General features: G+C 36.1%; 1 protein-coding gene and 1 long non-coding RNA gene across 5 annotated transcripts; both read right to left on the bottom strand.

Moving 5' to 3' along the window:
* Positions 1–2,454: 2,454 nt before the first annotated feature.
* Positions 2,455–7,836, bottom strand: LOC145807383 (uncharacterized). The gene is made up of 2 exons (XR_014350425.1): positions 3,793–7,836; positions 2,455–3,705 (listed from the first exon to the last, which is right to left on the bottom strand). It is a non-coding gene; the product is annotated as an uncharacterized LOC145807383 (long non-coding RNA).
* A 1,707-nt stretch (positions 7,837–9,543) lies between these two features.
* On the bottom strand, positions 9,544–17,663 carry LOC114287692 (F-box protein At2g27310). Of its 4 annotated transcripts, XM_082905406.1 has the most exons (3): positions 16,992–17,663; positions 16,371–16,829; positions 9,544–10,801 (listed from the first exon to the last, which is right to left on the bottom strand). In XM_082905406.1, exon 3 carries the CDS (start codon positions 10,785–10,787, stop codon positions 9,666–9,668), a length of 1,122 nt encoding a protein of 373 aa, XP_082761532.1. In that variant the 5' UTR covers positions 10,788–10,801; positions 16,371–16,829; positions 16,992–17,663; the 3' UTR covers positions 9,544–9,665. The 4 variants fall into 4 exon arrangements, with proteins under 4 accessions (XP_082761532.1, XP_028086939.2, XP_028086944.2 ...); XM_028231138.2 differs by lacking the exons at positions 16,371–16,829; positions 16,992–17,663 and adding an exon at positions 12,693–14,636; XM_028231143.2 differs by lacking the exons at positions 16,371–16,829; positions 16,992–17,663 and adding an exon at positions 13,576–13,840.
* Between the last annotated feature and the right edge of the window lie 1,499 nt (positions 17,664–19,162).

Genomic DNA, 19,162 nt, shown 5'->3' with positions numbered 1-19,162 from the left:
TCCATCAAGTAAGAAAGAATTACAAAAGTTCATTGGTCAGATTAATTTCCTTCAAAGATTTATTTTTAACACTACAGGAAAAACTAAAGTATTTTCTTCTTTGTTGAAGCTGAGAAATGAAGAAGAATTTGTGTGGACAACTGAGCATCAAGCTGCTTTTGAAAGACTTAAAGCCTACTTGGCCAAACCTCTAGTGTTGATGCCACCAAGGAGAGATAAACTCTTGAAGTTATACATTGCTGCAACAGAAGATTCATTGGGAGTTTTCCTAACTCAGGACAATGAAGAAGATAAGGAGCAAGCAGTTTATTACCTTAGTAGGTTTTTAAATTCTTGTGAATGTAAATACTCAGTTGTAGAAAAGTTGTGCCTCGCATTGTACTTTGCAGTAATGAAATTAAGATATTATCTTCTGCCTATTGTCGTCTTGGTAATTGTAACCACAAACTTGGTTAAATACCTATTATCTAGACCTATGCTAAGAGGAAGAATTAGCAAATGGATGTTGACTCTTTTAGAGTTTCATCTAGAATATATCCCCTAAAAGGTAGTAAAAGGGCAAGTATTGGCTCACTTTTTGGCAGATCATCCGTATCAAATAGAAAGCCAGGAGACAATGGATCTTAGCATGGTCAATGTTAAGCCCTGGTAAATGTGGTTTGATGGATCAAAGGCCAATGGTTTGATTGGAATTGGTGTTGTAATTAAATAATCACAGGGGGTAGAAACCACACATGATTTCAGAGTTGATGAAATCACTTGTTCCAATAACCAAGCTGAATATGAAGCTTTAATAATGAGACTTGAAATATTTATTGGATTACAAGCTCATGCAATTGACATATTAGGAGACTTTCAATTGGTAGTTAACCAAGTAAAAGGAATTTTCAAATGTCAAAGTGCAAGCATGTTGCCATATTATGTTGTTGCATTACATTTGCTTTCTCAATTTTAGATAGCAAATGTGACTTATGTCCCAAGGTTTATGACTAACAAAGCCAATGATGTAGCTCAGAAGGTTTCGAATTTCAGAAGAAGGGATGACACTCAATTGAACATAAGTCAAGCAACGTATCAAAAATTAATACCACCTTTAGTTAAAAGGGGCATTATGTTAGAAGTCAATCATAATGACTTACAAGATCAAGATTGGAGATATCCAATGATGCAGTACTTGATTGGCCCATCTTCGAAGGCCAGCAGAAAGATTAAATTATAGTCCATGCAATATATAGTGTATGGTAATTCTCTGTATAAAAGGGAAGTAGATGTGTTATTATTGGAATGTCTAGGGCCAAATGAGGCATTGATAGCTATGGCTGAAGTACGTGAAGACATTTGTGGTGCCCATCAGCCTGGTGTGAAGATGAGATGGTTGCTTTGAAGGCATTTCTATTATTGGCCAACCATCCTTAATGACTGTATAGAATATGCTAGAGGTTGTCAGGCATACCAAAAACATCGCATGATAAGACATGTGCTAATAACTGATTTGCATGCAGTTGTGAAGCCTTGACCATTTAGAGGTTGGGCTACATATATGATAGGAAAAATACATCCACCATTCTCGAAGCACCATTGTTTCATTCTAGTGGCCAAAGATTACTTCACTAAGTGGGTCGAAACTAAACCAGATAAGGCTGTGGATCAAATTGAAGTTATTGGATTTATTAAAGATCGGATTCACAGATTTGGCATCTCACAGACCATAACTATAGATAATGGGGCTATATTTGATGAAAAGTTGGTAAAATCTTTCACAGCAGAATTTGAAATTAGCCTTATTAATTCTACCCCTTATTATGCACAAGTAAATGGTTACGCAGAATCATCCAATAAGTTCTTGAAAAAAGGAATACAAAGAGTTATAAAAGACAATCCTAGGGATTAACATAACTTGTTGTTAGATGTATTATGGGCTTATTGGACTTCTCTAAGGTCAAATACAAGAGTCACTCTTTATGCCTTAGTGTATGGGCATGATACAGTTTTGTCTGTGGAAATTAACATTAAGTATTTAAGGCTGAAAGGCCAAGACCAGTTAATTTCTGAGCAATATCATCAAAGCATGTTCTTGGAAATAGAACATGTGGATGAGGTTAGAATCTTGGCATTGAACAATATCCTTTTCCAAAAAAAAAAAAGGCAACCATAAGTTATAATAAGAAAGTCAAGCACATCAGCTTTGATGAAAGTGACTAAATATGGAAGACAATACTTCCAATAGGCATTAAGTGCCATAAATTTGGCAAATGATCACCTAATTGAGAATGACCATATCGGGTTCATAGAGTCTTGTCTGGAGGAGCCTACCATCTAAGGAACCTGAATGGTTATGTGCATCCCAAGAAAATTAATGGCAGGTACTTGAAGCCTTATGATCCAACTGTGTGGGAGACACAAGGAGTGTAGAGAGTGCTAAATAAAATAATGAGAGAGCATGAGACACTCAGATAGATAATAAAATGTTTTCATTTCATAAAGAATTAAGTACATGTAGCCATAAATTCGCCTAGAAATCAGTACAATGCTTCAATTGTTCCTTTACAATTGATTCTTTACTCCTAAGCGATGGGAACAACTGAATGGCTATAGTCATATCCTGTTTACGATTAGCTAGCCCTTGATTGGTAATTTGCAACTTTTTAGCAGTACGATCTAAGGCTAGGTTAACTGCTGCTAACTCTTCCTCTAACTGGGCCTTTTTCTTCAAGAGTTGAGTTCGAGACTGAGAAGCAGAGGAATGTTGTCCCTTTAATTCAGATATCTCAGCATGTATATGGGAAACAAATTCCTTTTCCTTCAGTAGCTTCTCTTCTACAGCTTTAGCAATATGGTAGATATTGACATAGAAATCCATAGTAGCTGTTGCCTGGTATAAGTGGCTTGAATTAGCCACGTTGGATTGCTCAATAACTTTGCAGCATTAGAAAAAACTATTCTTAATAATAGTTATTTGTAAGGCTTCGAATGGAATCCTTCAGAATAATGTCAACAATTCCAAACAGGTGCCCAAGTCCACTGGAGGCGAAGGAACTCTGCTGATAGTAGAGGAACTCTAAAAAATTTCCATGAGGGAGTCAGCAAGGACTAATGGTTTAGCTTCACTGCTGGTTGATTGAACAGAGGAAGGCATGTCAAATAAGCTAGCTAGCCTGGCTTCAAAAGTATCCATCTCCTCTTTTGACATTGAAAGTACAGAGGAATCATTAGTGGAAGGAAGAGATGGTTGCACAGGGATTGGAGAAGGAGTGCGAGGTTTCCCAGCAGTGTCTATAGTCCTGGACACCAGCAGGTCAAGGGAAGAGGGGTTGGGGCTGGATGGTGGACAAGAAATTGGTGAGCTACTAGTATCTTCTCTGGGAGTTTCAGCTATCACTGAGGATGAGGTGACAATTAGGGCCCTCGCAGGTGATGAAGGAGCAGCCAAGACTATAAGAAGAGTAAATTGGGCTAAGGCAAAGGTTAGATGAGGTAGATATGGAGTTAAGCCCGAGCATAAAGAAAGAGGGATGCTTGGCCACAAAGAAGGTATGGAAAATGTAGGGCTGGGAAGTGGAAGTACTGTCTAGATGTGATCTACACTTAAAGGCACTTTAGTGTTGTTCTTTTTTCTCCTTTTTGAGGTTGCCTCTAATGACCTTTCATTTTCAAGCAAAACAGAAGAAGCCAGTGTCGAAGGATGGCGAAGTGGAATAACTGTTGCTGCGAATCAAAAAATAAGAAGCAATGGTGAGCTTTTATGCTAAAATCTTGGGAAAGGAAATTACCACAGGGATTACGAGAAATTACCAGCCTTAGAAGTGGTGGTGATGGTTGGAGAACTACGAAGAATATAGTGTGCTCAGCAGTTTGTTGCCTCATTGCAGTTTTCCTTCAAAGTGCATTGGCAGCAGCAGTTTCATCCCTTAGTATCTATTGCTGTCTCCTCTTCTCAGACCTCTAGAAGACAATTATTTCCTTGGATTGTGCTCTCTCCACTACCTTAGCAGCTACCTTATGAGTAGGGTCCTCAGTAAAATCAAAAGGGAAGACTGTTACCTTTTTCTTTTTTCTTTTTAATGGCACTTCTTTCTCCTCCTCTGCCTCCTCCTTGTCCGTATGAGTTGCAAATACTTTTTCTTCTTCAAGGTCAAACAGGAGTTTTCTTTTCTTTTGCTGTTGTTGCTTGTTCCTGAGAATGGTTAAGGCTTGAGCTCTCTGAGGAGAGCCTTCCGGAGAAGTTCTTGCATCAAATAAAAGCCATAAACAAATAAACAAAATATCATAAAAAGAAATGAGAAGGGAAAAAGGAAATGAGTACCTTTCTTCGAAGTAGCCCTAATGACTCTAGGAAGAGGAGCTGACATAGCAAGAGTAGGAGTTGGGATAGCATGGGAAATGAGAGTAGTAGTAGAAATCCCAGTCTCTTTGGGTTTAGCTTAAGAGGGCACATCTAACTGTACTAACAAATCCTGAGGGGAAATGGCCAAGAGCACCTCCATGTTGGCCGCCCACCAATTCTGGTACTTTTTCAGTGCAGTGCTTTGTGGGATGAAGGGAGTGAATTGAAATTCGATCAAGTCTTGAATCAATTTGGAGGTTGCTTCCTCCAGCCTGGTTCTTTGCACTTTTAGCTCTCTAGTAGCAAGATTGGGGTTAGTTTGGCTGCATAGAGGAATAAGGATCCCCTGGGTAAGCCCAAATTGCCTAGCAAATTGAGCAGCGCAGTACGTTTCTGTTATACATTTGTAAGCTCGAGGATGTAAGGTGCTAATAAAAAGCTCCCTTGGAGTTAAGACAAAAGCCCACATGCCCCTGTGTTGAAGTTGGGAGCAGTTTCTGTCTGCTAAGAAAGTACTCAACCATGTTGGGCTAACATCGGCTTTGGAGGGACATAAAAAGGTGCGAGAATGAGGGGAAGATGGAAGTTGGTGGAAAAAAGTGAATTAGTAAGCAAAATTGGAAGGGTAGAGTGAAGCTCTAGCGTATTTTACTCTATAAGTAGTAGGGTTTGGTACCAAAAATCTCAGACATCTAGAGTGTAAATCAATGAAGTAAGCAAAGACCCAAAATTGCAATATCTAGAGTGGCTCCCCTTGGTTGGTATTCAAAAGTTTTTTACAAAATTGGGAGCATGCTCTATATACGTAGCCTAAAACATATGGAGCTAGGGGTATCTTCTTCCCCAAAGCAAGAGCCTTGGCAAGAGGGGCAAATTCAGGCATAATCATCTGAGAAGAAATGCAAAATAAATATTTGCAAAGCCAACATAAAAGAAAAGAGAAGAACTCTCGGTCTATTACAAGGCCCTCCCTTTGGTTTTCAGAATTTGCGAAATCACTAAAGGAGGAGTTAAGAGGGGGAATGAAAAAAGACACATTAAGGTCGGGGTAATCAGGACCAAAAAGAGTGCTAATGGGAAATAACCCTAAGAGATGACATATATCAAGAACAGTAGGGGCCATTATACCACATCGAAATTAGAAAAAATTAAAAGATAGATTCCAAAAACAGAGTGCAGCAGGTATGAGAAAATGGTCTTCAGAAATAGAAAACCTGGCTAGTCGAAGGGAGTCGAAGAGACAGAGTTCTTGAAGGTCCAACATCCTAGTAGGAACAACTCGATCATACCATTCCTCCCATTCAGGCCTCAGAGTGGGCCAACAACGGTGGAGTCGGTTCAACCTCTAGCTCCCCCAATCAAGGCCGCTCTTGTAAAAGAGGCAATGATCCTTTAGACGCGGGTATAAGGCAGGGAGCTGAGCAAGGGCTTTCCAGAAAATGGGTCCAAGCACGTATTCTTCTTGAGCATGGTGACAGGGAATGAGGATGCGTCTATCGACAACACACTGTTTATCGGCTCTGTATTTGTCACATTCCTCATTAATGAGTCTCCTCAAAGCCACAGATGGGCTTACACGCTCAACGACTAGTGCTTTTAGAGAAGAAGAAGCTATTATCGAAGAGTTGAAAGAAGAAGGTGGATGAGGAGTGAAAAGTTGTAGACAAGAGCAGTAAGGGTTGAATAGGTAAAGAGTGAAGAAAAAGGGTTTTAAACCTTTCCATCCAAAAATTGCCAAGTCGACCCAATGGGTCAAATAGACCCGAAATAAATTATTTGATGGTTTTGACTCATGTGGAATTAAAACTCTAGTTTTAAAACACAAGAGGTCTCAAAATCACATCATAGAGAGTCTCTTTCAAGAGTAAGTTTTGGGAGAGAAATATATTTTAAATGTTCAGCTTGGCTTCGAAAACCTGTAGTTAGCTTCAAAACCAGTTTCCTTCCAAGATCTTTAAAGCTTATGCCTTAGAAAGACATTAGTTACGGCTTGTTCTCTTTGAATTTATAAGCTTACTCTTAGGACATCTTTATAAGGAAATATCCTTTGAAGGAGTCTCTAGAATGCTTATCTTATTTAAAGTTTTGGGTTCTGAAATAAGTAAGCACTACAAAACCAATTCTTGGTCAAGTAGTGAAGAAATCCAAAAGACTTACATTTACATGAAAATTTCATCCTTGAATTTTCTATCTGAGAGAGCTCTTCAAGCGTAAGCAGTGTAATTTCTAAGGAAAAATTCCATACTTCAAAGCACTTAAACTTGGTTTCGAAGCAAGATTAGTAAGTTCAAAGCTGTTATTCACACAGATTATGTTAACTATACAATTGGAACATAACACCAGACCATAACAAATGAAATTTGAGAAGCCCAGCTTTATTGATAAGTAATATTTACATTGGGGAAACTTACTTGGCTACATTCTCAATTTCGTAAAAATAAGGAATGAACAAAGTCACAAGATCATGGAACTTTGTCTAGGAAAATTCAATAAACACATATTCTTTTTCTAACCTATCTTCTATCATATTTAAATTCGGTTTATCTAATTAATGAGCCCTTAGTTAGAAAAAAAGTTGCTGGGCCTTCATTTCAAATTTTGTTTGTTTAAGTGTCTTCTCCATCTTGTTTATTTCTCCATCTTCAGGGTGTATCACCCATAGTGGCATCTTCCTCATACTCTGGTTCTTGGTTTTTAAAGTCTTCATATTCTTCGAGAAGATTTTCTATTTCATACTGAATTTGAATGCGAGTAGCAGAAGTATTCTCCAATAACTCACTGGTAATAAAAGCATTTGTGTACTAGTTGAGTAGAAAGGGAAGTTGATCTAGGAAAGCATGAAGTTCAGCTTGGACCACAGGATTGAGGATTTGACTTCGAGAAACAATATCACAAAACCATAATAAGTTCTTGAGAGGGATGTCATCTCGAAGGACTTCGAAGGATAAATGGGAGAATGCGGCAAGCAGAGTCTGCGCTTTGTACTGTTGGTAAGGAGTAGGAGGAACTGGAGCTTGGTAGGGAGCGAAATGCTGGCTCTCAAAAAGAGTGAATTTCAGTTCCTCAATCCAGTTAGGATTGGAGGGTAAGGGAGGAGCAATTGGGTTCCCTCCAAATGAAGGTGAGAATTCAGGCCTATTCATGCATTCTAGCCAATTAGAATAACAAAGTTTTGCTTTTTTAGCTAAGAGTGTAGGACTGATTCCCAAGGCTTCAGTAGGGTGTGGAGTCCTTCGCACTATTTTGGATGGCAAGGTAGAAGTATACCATGCTGAAAGCAGGTTGTTTTCAAGGCTGTGAAGACGGTCGAAGGGAACGTATGAATATACTACAGAACTGCACATGGTGGGGTGAATTGCAGTGGGATCATCAAACTCAGGAAATCGATGGTGTATTCGTTCTCTTGTTTGAGGTTGAGTGGGTGTGGGCCAAGCGTCCCAGCCAGTATTTTTAGAAGATGATGAAGCAACTTTATCCCATGCAGAAAGTTTTGGGGTGGAGGAGGAACTTCCAATATCCATTTTTGCAAGTTCTTAGTCCAGAGAATTGTAATTAGTAAATTCTTGGTCCAAAGGTTGATAATTTGTAAAAGTTTCCATAACTTATATGAATGGGGGTGGATAAATGCGGCCAATAAATGCATGAAGATTCTTTCGAGGGCGGTCATCATTGTCAAATGTCTCCTCGTATGCTCGATCAATGTAAGAAAATGTTGGTTTGGCTATTAGAGATGTATCAGTCTCTTCGTATTCGGAGAATATAGAGGGAATATTTAAAGTGTGGGGAAGGATTTAATGAAGGTCAATGCCTCGTTTCTAAGAAGATGGTTATACTTCAGCCAAGTTTATGCACGTCCTAAGATGTAGACAAATTGCGCTGGTCCACTAATATCACAAAATATTGGGTATATTAGTGCGGGGGTAATGTTGGCTACATATTTTGTATTAGCCAATCACAACTTAACACGTGGCATGAAGAGGGCAATTTGGGGAGTTAATATAAGTTGTCAATCAAAGTCGGACACGTAGCAGTTCGTATTGGTAATAATGGATCTATGTAGCACTGGAACGGATGATAAACACAAGATGACGTGGCCTAATAGTTACTCATAAATTGAAATTCAAAATCAGGAAGGAAGCCTAACTGCAAGAGTGGCGTAGTGAGACTGACTGTGAGAGAGCATGTTCAGCAATTATAGGAGGACGCTTCGACGGTTGGAAGCCCACTTCGACGGTTACCACTGGGAAGTATAAATAGCAAAGAAGGCCTCAGAATGAAGAACCCAGACTCAAATCCAGAAACTAGTTATTTACTTTATTTTCTTTTCAGTTTTACATTTTCAGCACTTCAATTCCTATACTGTCCTTCATTTCTCAAGAGTAGTTTTTCGGTAGTTTGTTGTTGTGAATCTCGTCGAGACTAGATCGTTGTAACTTCATTGTAAATTTTCATTTGTTTAATGAAATTCAATTTCTGAATTATATTTTACTTGTTACTATTCATAATTTTCTCTTAAACAAGCCACCAGTAAAAATCCTCTTCATTAAGACTAAAAGAATTTCAACACAATCGCTTGATAATTGATTGACAATTATAAATTCTGTAAGGACTAATTGATCTTTGCAGGCAGACTTAAATTTACATTATTAACCTTCGAAAGTCAAAAAGGCCAACAACATGTTAACTCATTTTTATCATATATATATTTTGATAGCTAAGTGTTTGGATAAATTTGTGCACACCTCAACTAATCTTAGAACCTTAAAGTTAATGACTAAACAAACCTCGAGTCGCCCCTTAAATGACTTATACTTGAAACCTTAGATCTTATTTTTAAGTTTTTACCACTCAGTCAACCCTTTGGGGTTTATTTTTGTCATATAGTTAAGAAATAAAAATAACTCACCCAATGTGTTACAATTTCTCATCAACCAAAATAAAATATCATATAAACAATACCACATGATAAATATCTAATAATCTTCCCTTAATGGTAGTGTTTAGAATATGAATATACGGGTTAGCATCCCCTAGATTTCAACTCACAATTTATTTCAAGCGAACATACAACCAACATAGGTCATAGTCATACATTAATTAATACCAGATTCACTTGATCAAATTGATCTGTCATTAATATTATGATGTTTGGCTGCTCATACAATAGCATAATCTTGATAGATGATTTTCATCAAAGAAACTTTCCTTCTCAAACTAAATTTAGAAACAAAATTTTAATAATATTAGCTCTAACCAAAATTGAATTTTACATCAAAAAAGACTACAGCCATTGAAAGTTTATCAGACAAGAAAGCAAATACCATTCAGAATTAATCTAACTTCACAAAAAGTAGTAACAAAAACTGACAAATGCAGCAATGCCACTTAGAATGCAAAGTCGGTCTAACCTGCTTTCATTCCTCATCTTCTCTTCCTTCAACTCGCTCTGCACTTTCGAGTACAGATGGCACGATTCAAGGGCTTCGCTGTAATTCTTGCTCCTCCGGCAGCTCAGCGCTTCTTTGAGGACAAGCAAGCTGTTTCTTCCATTAACATGAGCACCTTCCATGTCTCCCAACTGCATGCTTAGCTCTGTCAATCTGAGACTCGTCTGAACGTCCTCACCTTCTGTATGGACCACCCTGAACTTCATAAGAAGGATGCATTCTACAACCTGACATGGAAGAATGTCTTTTGCAGGAAGAATCGACCCAAAGCGAATCAAGAAATCCTTGTCTGTTGGCCAATGTCTTTGTCCACCAAGAGGGCTCCAGCTTGAAAGATTGGCAGCCTGATTTATTTTTCTATTCACTACAATCCAACTAAGCCTGAGTCCATTTCGGAGATCTTGCCAGAGCTTCCCATCTTTCCTCTCTCTTTCCATGGATGCAATTTGTGGCAGACCATCGGAAACTGAAAGGGTAACTTCACCGTCATGGTCATCGTCTCTAGCATAGGTAAGAAGATCAATCCGAAAAGGACAGTTGGAAAACCAACCATTGAATCCATTTGCATTTGGGATGCCCCAGAGGACTTTTGAGCAAATTGTTCTGTCTTTGTATCTGATATCGACAATAGAAACAAAATCTGAGGGTGAAATGCTTTCAAACTCATCCATGTCACCATAGTATTCAGCCTCAGACCATTCTTCGGGGTATTCAAGATAGTCATTCCATCTAAACTCAGGAACTTCCTTGTTTACAATAAGGGGGAAGCAATCTGCATAGAACTTTTCAAACCCGCCAATTGATGATATTAGACTTTTGACATCTTCCCTGTTGGTTGAAGGCCACATAGAAGAACACACATTTTCCCATAATCTTTCTTCTTTCGAGATAGAACGGAGTGCTGCACAAGTACATGCTGCACTAGCCAAAGTTGCACCATCAAGACGCCTCAGTATGTCGTAGAAGAGATCACTGCTCAATGATGACATACTTTCAACTTGTGCAACTAATGCCATGGTCCTTCGATAATCTTAAAAAAAAAAAAATCACAAGAAAAGTATTGAGGAAATGTACAAATGTGCACAACTGTGCAACAAGAAATATATTGACAATCACAAGAAAAATATGAAGAAACATACAAATGTGCACTACTGTCCAACAATAAGTATCTTGCAATCACAGTATATTCCAACTTCCATGTTGTACAATATGTTGAATACTTGGCACCAAACATAATATAATAATGGCTGGCCATACAGTTCCCAGTTTTATTTTCAAATTAGAAAACATACTAGAAGATCTTTGAGCCTTGCAAAATAATTGTTGTACATCCTACAACTTGGTCCTTGGGCCGAATGCCCAATGATATAATCTTCTCTAATATCATTTTTTATTTCTTCCTATAGCCATTTCAAGTAAATGGCCTTTGATAGAGCCGCGTGAAGAAGGATTCATGTAGCAGACCCCATTTGATGGGACTTAAGGCTTGGTTTGGTTTGGTTATAGCCATTTCAAGTAAATATAGCATGACATGGAGTAGAAATAGCCTCTCTTTTTTTTCCTAAGATGTAGTACTCAGGAATTAGGACCACAAAAATTGAGTAATAACTGCTATTGGGAGGCAACTAAAGTTCATATATTTTTCAGAATAATAGAGAGTCAGTTTTAAGTTCACTTTGAAGTAATGAAACCCAATCACAATCACTGCTATCTTGTTTCTGGGGCTGCGATTAGAATCTGATACCTGCTAAGAGGCTACATAGAGCCACTTGGAAACACCATCTGCAGCAGATAAACACAGATTTCTCTAAAAATCGGTATTATCAATTTATCATATTCATTTATTTAGGATCCCTCAAGTTCCAGTAGAAATTGTTATCTCAAATCTAAGTTGTAAACATGCCCACAATACCTTATGTTAAAACACTACGAAAAAAGATGAGATCAATGGAAAAAAATTATCGTGCGTACTCATGTACATGTGAAACTAGCAAAGAGGCCATTCAAAAAAAGTTTTCCTCATTCAAAGAATCTACCAAAGCTTTGAAGGTTCTGTTAATCAACATTCAAAAGAATGAGAACAAATTGTTTCCCAAACTTTTGACAATGGATAGCAGTGGAAGATACTCACGAGTCACGAGTTAAATATATGATTGGGCCTAAAAAAATGCTTGCATTTCTACTGGATAAAAAGTGAGGAAAGGATGTCAAAGGCAAAAAGTACATCTGCATAGGCCATAGCTGAATTCAATATGTGGGAGTTAAGGCTTTGTCGAGTTGGATGGCAAACCAAAATGAATTTCAATTGAGAAGAGAATAAGTTTGAATCTGGGGATAGTAGATCACAAAATTCCACATAGTCTGGCCCTTGATAACAAATATAAGAAACAAAAAGTCTTAAGAATAAATAGGCTATAATTTAAATAAACAAAAATATACCCAGTGCATGAAGCACTGGCTTACAGCAGGACCTGGGAGAAGTATAGATAGACAACCTTTCCCCCATTTATTAGCGGAGAGGCCGATTCCAACAAATGGGTTATAATTAAATAAAGAATTTGGAGATCTTTCAACTTTGTTGTTTAAGTGGGGTGGTACCTGAACAAGTTTTTTTTAGTACCTTATCTAGTAGAAGTGACTGCCAATTAATGTATTGGCAGTACAACTTAAGTAAAGTACAAAAAATGTTACTGGCCCAATTCAGCAAACAAAAATAGGCTAGCAGACTGCCTGCCAACCATCTGAACCACCATTGCATCTCACTCCGAGAGTCAGCTGATAAAAATCAACTCCTAGAGGCCATTCCTACTATTTGAACTTATAAAAGAAGTGTCAGGAAAAACTAAAAAGTTGAAAAACTACCCAAAGACATGCCAAATAGAGAAGTATAGTAATTCCTATAAGCTTACTATGTCACACACCCCTCATGCAGTTCTATGCTGATAGCGGCAAGAGGTCATCTTCTAGACTTGTAAGTTGTAACCAAATAAAGCCCAAAAGTAATCTGGAGATTTCAAGAACAAACGACAACAGCCAAGAGTTGAACCAATAAAGGGGGAAAAAAATGTGTGTATAAAATTTTCATGACTCACAAATATATCATGATTGTCTTAGACAGTAGAGAGGTGTATGTATTTCATTATTCTCATTCAAAAGAAAATATAAGAAAATCTTTGATGCAAAGAAAGGTATAAGAAAATAATACGAAAATTATTTATCAAAAAAATGAAAGTAATTATATTTCTAACGAACAAACTGAAGTCCCCACCAATTTATAATTCGTTGCAAACTCAAAAATCAAAATACAGTTAATGCCTGTGGAGTTCATGATAAGTCACAAATTCATTAGTACCCAAGAATTTACAGGCAATAGAAAGAGCTAGGAAATCTATAAACTGTATGCCTATAGAAACACGAGTACCCCAAATGTAAAATATAGAGAGCATCTGGTTGGGGTTTGTTTTGGAATTGAGTTTTTTAGATTTTTTTTTGATATTTTACAAAAAGACATGAAAAAAATAGAGGGCATAGATTGACTTTTTTTTGTTGTTGTTATTTTAGAGAATTGCCAAACATCCCCTTTATGTATAATGTATATACTATTAACACTAACAGAAACAAAGTACAAAATAACAACAGCAACCCAAATATTAACCACATTTAGCAAAAAACTATCATCACACAAACTTCTTGATTCTTGAAGAACCACAGCAAAGCTCATATGTGAAAATTTCACAAAAAAGATCAAGATTTCAGAACTAAGAATCAGAGAGAGAGAGAGAGAGAGAGAGATTGCTGACAGACCTCAGAGAATGGGTAACAGAAATTGAGGAAGTGAATTAGGCGAAATTGAGAGCTGATCTGAAGGAATTGGAGAGTCGAGAGAGTTCTGCTTTCACGAGAATCAGATTACGGGTCACTTTCCCATTGTAATTGGGAAATTTCTAAAGGAATCCATTGATGAAATTGTGAAGCTTTCTCGTGATTTGGGCTTTATCTCCGATGAAATGATGAGAGAGAGAGAGTAGATAATTGTGTGTGTGTGTGTTCGTCATTCTTGTCACTGAATACTACTTTATTATATGATGAAAAATATTTGTGACTTTTTTTTTTTTTTTTTTTGAGACCCCACCGTCTCCGGTTCGTGTGGATCAATGATGTGTTTGTATTATTTTTTTAAATAAATTATATTGACATTTTTTAAGTTTATATTTATTACAATTTTTCTTATCTTTTGAAAATTACATCCCCTCTCTGAAATTTAAAGTTTTATTACAAATTACCTATGAGGTTTAAAGTTTCAAAACAGTTCCCCCTTTACCGTAATCATCATCATACATAAAATTAAATTAACAAGGGGTCAGTGTAATTTCCCAAATATGAGAAGAAAAATTGTAATAAATATAAATCTCAGGGGTATCAGTGTAATTTATCCTTTTTTTTTTCTTTCTTTTTTTTTACTTAGACTAATTACAAGTGAGTAACGATTAGAGAGGTGATATTTTATAGAGATCTGAATCATTACTGTTATATCATATATATCTTGATTTATCAGGGTGAAGAGTAGGACCTAAGGCCCCGTTTGTTTAGGGTTATAGAGAGGAGATTGGGTTTGATAGTGAAGAAGGGATTGAGAATGAGATATTTGTTTTGAGAGATAGGGAGGGGACTAGTAATTCCTTGGGACTAGTAAGGAGGAGGAAGAGGGATTGGTAAGAATGAGGTAGACATGGTATTAGAAAAATAGTGAGGGAATTAGAATTTTTTTTTATTTTTTTATTTTTTGTATATTCGGATTTTTTTTTTAAATATTAATGTTTAATTTTTATATTTTTTATTATTTTATATAAAAATAATTTATCAATCCTCTCACTATTAATCCCCTTACTATCAATCTCCTTCATTCTATCTCTCAAAACAATCGAAGCCTGTGAGTCTTGCTATGTGGTATTGCATGCACTCGATTTCGGCCTCCTGTTTGACTTCTTGGAGAGAAATGTCTGGTTTCATTTTCACTCAGCTTTCTAAATTTTTTTTATAAAAAAAAAAAAATTCAAATTAATTTGACAAAAAAATATTTTTGCCTGGGAAAGGAAAATGTACATAAAAAGGGTGTTTTCTTTTTCTTTTTTTTTTTCCCATTACTTTCACCAAATAATTTGTTTTAAAAACTAGCAACAAATTAACGAAATGTGCCACTCTTGATTTTAGCCTAAAAATCAAGAAAATTATTAAAAAGGTCAAAAATCAACAAATTATATAAAAAATTTAAAAATTCTATTTTGGTTTTACCTTTTACCTATCTTTTTGTAAAAAATCATCCTAAATATATTAATTTTTTTACCTCGTATTTTAGTTAAAAAATTAAAAATTATTAAAATATCTTATTTTCAAATAAGGTCCAAGTGACTTGGGACACAATTCTTGCTTCTTTTTTTCACTAATAAGAGATAATTGCATTAAAATAGACATTTAAGGGTCCGTTTGGCAAGTTAGTTTTGGGCTATTTTAACCACAAAAGACAAAATAGGTTATTTTAGCCATAACAAACAAAACATCACATCCAATCCATAATTATTACACTCTTCTCTCACAAAAAAAGTTAAAAAAATCAAAAAGCCAAAAAACTCTTCCTAAACTAAACTTTTTAGCCCAGGTTAAAATAGTCAAAAAAGTCAAAAAACCAACCCACTTCCCAAATGGAGGCTAACTATCACATAAAGTCCAAATAAATAAATAAAAACACATAGTCCAACATATAACTACAAACACACAACAAATCTAACAAAAAAATGGGGGAGAAAAATTTAACACAGCCATAAACGTACAAACAACTCAATAAACGTAAAGCAAAAGTCTATATATACAGAAGATACTACACGCAAAATACATGTATGTAAGACAAAAAAATCATAATTATAAAAACAAACATCTTATTTACAATTATAAATACAAACATTGTAAATCACATCCATACCTTATTAGGTAAAATTCTTTCCGTAAAAGGGTAGCTATTTAAACACTCCAAACTAATGCAGAGAAAACGATACACATATCAATGGAAAGAACCGAACCATGACCTCAATGTACAAGATTTTTTGAAGAGCTAATCAATTGGTTGAAACTTTGAAGATGTGAATCATAATTGAGAACGCACAATTTAGAGCATGGCCAACACATCTTGACCCACACCAATAAACAAAAAAATAATGAGCAAGTTGCAACCTACAAAGTATAAAATGAGGAATCTAGGGGTTGGCTTAATAGTGCACCTTAGAATATAAGGGTGTGCTTCATTTAGGTTTCAAGTTTAATTCTCATTAAGCATTATAAATTTCTTGGAATTATATCTCCGAACTTTGTCTAAAATTTGTTCAATCCACATGGAATGGCGCTTTGCATGAGTCTTGAGATTGGTTGAAATACGTATAAACTAATCTGGATACTTGATCATATAAGTAATATATAATAATAGAAAAAATTGGTCGCAAATGAGGTCCTCACAAATATCATACTATTTAACAATGAATGAACCATAATGACAGTGTATTGTGCAGATGCAGATAGAGACTATACAAGTGCTTGGGATAAGGGCATACCTAGATTGGATCATTGATAAACTTTCTTGGGCTTCACTTCAACACCCCCCCCCCCCCCCAAAAAAAAAAAAAAAAAAAAAAAAAACTTTACATGTGTATTCATGATTTGGATGTGTGACCAACCCAGCCACCTGTTTCGTCATGTCCCTGCCATAATCAATTCCAATGCAATTGTAAAAGTTTATAAAATTCCATGCCCAATCGGATGAGTACAAGAAACCAAATCGTACAGAAAGACTCATTTTCTATTTGACTCACTTGATGTTAATATGTCAACCGTAGTAGATAGAGTAATCAAGATGAAGACACTATACAGACCAACTTAAAATTTAATTTATACTCAGTGGGTTGATGAGATGCATTTATTTTGGCTAGGGTTTATTTTAAAATCAAATGTGTAGGTGACCTAATGGGCACGAAAGGGACGAGCATAATATGGTTGGACTGGTCATATATTACCTTACGCCGTCTTTGGTTGAGGGATTTAAAGAGGGAATTGAAAAGGAAAAGGGAAAAGTTAGGTGAAATGTAAATAAAATATAAATACATTTCACCTAGTTTCACACACCTTTTCCCTTTTCTTTTCCAAATCCCTCCCCAAATCTTCCAACCAAACACAACATTAGTGATATTTTATATGGTCATACATAGAACAACATTACTAGAAACAAGATAAAACTACTACTTGCCTACATCCTAGGGAAAGGAAATTTCTGTAAGGATTTCATGACAAAACAAGAGTGTTTTAGCCAGTTGGTTAATGCCACTAGTATTCCCTTCATAAGACGTAGTCTTTTGGTTTAGTTTTTTTTGTTTCCTTGGTACCTAAAAACAACAAAATAAAATAAAAAAATAAAGAAAGGAAACAAGACAAATTATAGTGTAGAAACATAGAAGGCCTTGGGGCTTGGCCTACAAGACAGAACAGAGTAATTCTTATACAAAGCTTGTTTGGTTGGTTGTGCTTTTGGCTTTCATTTTGTGTTTTTTGTTTAAGGAACTGTTTTCAAAAGCTGTTTGGGTGATAATTTTATGAAAACAAACCACCTTTTAGAAACACCAAAAATTGTTTCTGCACAAAATAAAAACGATGGATGTTTCTGAACTTTTGGTTACTTTTATTTTTTATAGACTTGAAAGTTAAAAAACTAAAACACAACCAAATAGAAACTTAACCAAAGCCCACAAAAAAAAAAAACAGAATCACAGAACAAAAGAAACTACAAAACAGAGTCCGATTCTGCTAAGGTATCCTGCAAAAGGGCTTGTCTTCTCCTGCTTTCCCCTGGCTAGCTGCAACACAACATTCAAACAATCATAAAATATATTTTAATTGGCTAGAGAGAGCCCATGTAACAACCATGTGACTAGCTAAACACCTTAGAAATATAGTGTTAAGAAATGTACCAATAATAGTTCAGTCTTGCCTAAGAAGTGAAGAAACTCACATGAAAGGTTGGCCAAAGCCAATTAACAATCCAGGTAGATACTTGTATTGGACTTGTAACTTGTAAGTTTTAAAAACAAAAGATAATTTGAAATAACTTGTAAACACACACTTTAGTCAATCTTCTATGTAATACACAAGCACTTACCACTTTAAATTGAAATTTTGATTTTAAAAATTAATTTTCCATCAACATGCGAGCTGGGAAATGCTTCAAATTGTAATTCAAGGATAAGTTTATCTTTGACACTTTTTCTTAAATTTGAAATGCATATGAAAATTTTTGAGTAGCAGTTTTGTTGTCTTAGCAAACATGCAAAGAAGCAAATTACACAAAAACAATTCAAGTAACATAACTATTAAATGCACATCATTAAAACACAAAAAAGTACACTTCATGATTAAGATTTATTTTCCGCATAACTCACAAGATAAATGTACATCTTTTTGGATTTTAATTTTGTCCACTTAAATAATGCAAAACAAAAGATAATAGAGAAAATCAATCTACAACCATATGATAGTATTGATTTTATCACTTTAAAGCAGAAACTCATACACACACTCTCTCTCTATATATATATATATAGATCTGTCAAATTCATGTTTGTGAAAGTTAGTAAATGGAAATTGAAAGAACAGAGCTATTTATTGATTAATCACTTGACTTCAAAACTGTCTCACAGTACAAAACCCTAATAATTAATCATCAAAAAACAAAAACACAGGAGAGATATACGACACATAACACCTAGGGTTTTAAATTTGGGGCTTCAGAGTTCAGAGGCCTTCGTCGTCGGCCGTCGGCGATTTCTTAGTTGTGCTGTCGTCATCGGCGTCGTCGGGGTCTCGAGTCGGGTCAGACTTGGTCAAGGCGGCACGGGCCTTGTCAAGCCATGGCTTGAACGCGAGTTCAATGGCTAGCCACCCAAAAGCTAGGGCTCCGGCAACGATAGCAGTCGATTTCAGTGCGTTCGCGTTCCCTGATCTCGCCATTGAAGATTCTTCTTCTTCTTCCTTCCTATGCAAGCAAGCTTGTATTGAACATCAATAGTAACTGTAACGATGTATATATCTATACAATTCTTAGGTCAAACGAGTACATGTAGAGTTGCTTTGCGTGGACTAGACGACAGGGCGTGACTTGGCCAACGGGTTAACAAAATGGCCCATGAACTACGGGTTAGGGTTGCATTGACGGGTATTCAATCGCGGTCCGAAGCGACCTGTGTTATTAACAAAACCCTTGAACCATAATAATAAAAAACAGCCAAACAATTGTTTTAGATTATGGGTTTGTGGTGAGGAACAACGTTGTTTTAGATCATAGTCTTGTGATAAGGAA

This window comes from Camellia sinensis, chromosome 14 (genome assembly GCF_055761805.1).
Source record: "Camellia sinensis isolate YWXY chromosome 14, ASM5576180v1, whole genome shotgun sequence".
Lineage (NCBI taxonomy): Eukaryota > Viridiplantae > Streptophyta > Magnoliopsida > Ericales > Theaceae > Camellia > Camellia sinensis.
The sequence above is the reverse complement of the archived record's forward strand: the minus strand, read 5'-3'. Positions and strand labels throughout refer to the sequence as shown.